At 40.6% G+C, this 1,680-nt stretch overlaps 1 protein-coding gene across 1 annotated transcript in view; it reads right to left on the minus strand.

Annotated features, from left to right (window-relative positions):
- Positions 1 to 6: 6 nt before the first annotated feature.
- acsl4a (acyl-CoA synthetase long chain family member 4a) overlaps positions 7 to 1,680 on the minus strand; it is a 9,503-nt gene continuing 7,829 nt past the window's right edge. Inside the window, exons 14-15 of the mRNA XM_005719560.1 lie at positions 1,069 to 1,226; positions 7 to 965 (exon numbers count right to left, since the gene is read on the minus strand). Coding sequence (XP_005719617.1) covers positions 808 to 965; positions 1,069 to 1,226 — 316 coding nt within the window. The 3' untranslated portion in view covers positions 7 to 807. The remainder of the gene's footprint in view (positions 966 to 1,068; positions 1,227 to 1,680) is intronic.

Consider the following 1,680-nt stretch of genomic DNA (forward strand, 5'->3'; position numbering starts at 1 on the left):
TTTTTTTTAATAAGGTGCCTACAAACATTTGTCAAAATGTTTCTATACCCCACATTTGACAACTTCATATATTAAAACATTTGTCTGTCTTCCTGAGTCATTTAGGCCAACACATTTTGGTCTTCCTTTCTTAACAAACCATTAAAATAACATTAAAGCATAAATAAAACAGGTAAGAAACAAAATCAAAGCTAAATACACAGACACGGACAAACGACTGTAAATGCTCTTGATCGTGTCGATGTGTCTGCGGTGGGGAGTATTTTTCCTTTCAAGTAAACAGGGCATTCAGCCTTTTTTGTAACTTTTCTTTTTTACTGTCTAGCTACCACCTCTGCTCGACTACATGAGAACTGCAGACTGAAGGCACCTTAACATCAGTACTCCAACTTTACAAAACAGCATGACATGCCTCTGATCATGGTCGCATTTTTTTCCTTTATTTTTTGAAACATTTTCAATGAAAGCAGCAGCAAGACTTAAGCAACATGTGGACCGAAGGTGCCGTTTCTAACAGCTACAAATAAGAGTCCCAGCAATTTCCAATGGATGGCAGTTGAGAGCTGCAATAGCCTTTCACCCTTCTAATAACAAAAACTGACACTTTGGTGCATCTCTTACAAACACAACTTCTCACACATTCACACACACACGGATAAACGGCTACAACTATTTATAGCTTACGCTTTTCTCTGAAGCTGTGGAACACAAATAAACTACAGCTTTGTAACCAGAGGAATATTTGCACATCAAAATCGTGGTTATGGTGAAAGCAGTAACTCCTGGGTGGTGTGGGCCTGCTGGAAGTTACTTCCTCCCATACATTCTCTCTATGTGATGGAGATAGTGGTTCTTCAGCTCTTTCCTCTTCAACTTGAATGCATCTGTGACTAGGCCCGTTTCAGGCGTCCACGGCTCTGGACTCAGATGCACCTTCACTGGAATCTCAAATCTCTGGAGTTTAACTACAAGGAAGGAAAGTGATGTTCAGGCACGTTTGGACAAAGTATGGATGAAAGCAAAACTTGCAAAGCTTCTATTATCGCAATGCTGTGAAAAGACTCTTACTGTTAGTGGCGACCTCCTTGATCGCCTTCAGGACCTCGCTTTCCATTTCAGGATTAGTGCAGATCTCCTCCCATGTCCCCTCTATGCTCCTCTGTTTGGCCAGTTCTGTGAGCTTTTTCTGATTGGGAACCACGAAGCTGATCACATAGTTCTGATCACTGCAAGGCCACACAATTTAAAACAAACAAAAAAAAGTTTAGAAACTGTTCAACATTACGTCGCATGCCCACCACTGAACAACTACAGACAAAATAATTCATTCAAGTTGCAGCCGTAATCACTTCAGTCTAATTAAGTGCCATATTTAATTGTTCCAATATCAGCTGAAGTCGAAGTGAGCGCTACATTTGTTGATCCAGTCGTCATTAAGACACTTAAACGTCACTTGGAGTTCTCATGTCAGCCAGAGTGCAGGTGACACATCTGAAGTGGGAAGAATTTCATGACGGTTTGGGTGTTCACACTGAAAGCTGTCAGTTCAAGTGTGTAGGCGCAAAAGCCTGTCAGGTAATTATGTATGAACAGTAACAATTTGATTTTATTGGAGCTTGGAGAAGAACTGAGACTGGAAATGATTTAAAGTGTAAACATGAAGGTATAATAAGCACAGGG

Source organism: Pundamilia nyererei, unplaced genomic scaffold (genome assembly GCF_000239375.1).
Source record: "Pundamilia nyererei isolate P.nyererei 1_Seehausen unplaced genomic scaffold, PunNye1.0 scaffold00001, whole genome shotgun sequence".
NCBI classification, from domain to species: domain Eukaryota; kingdom Metazoa; phylum Chordata; class Actinopteri; order Cichliformes; family Cichlidae; genus Pundamilia; species Pundamilia nyererei.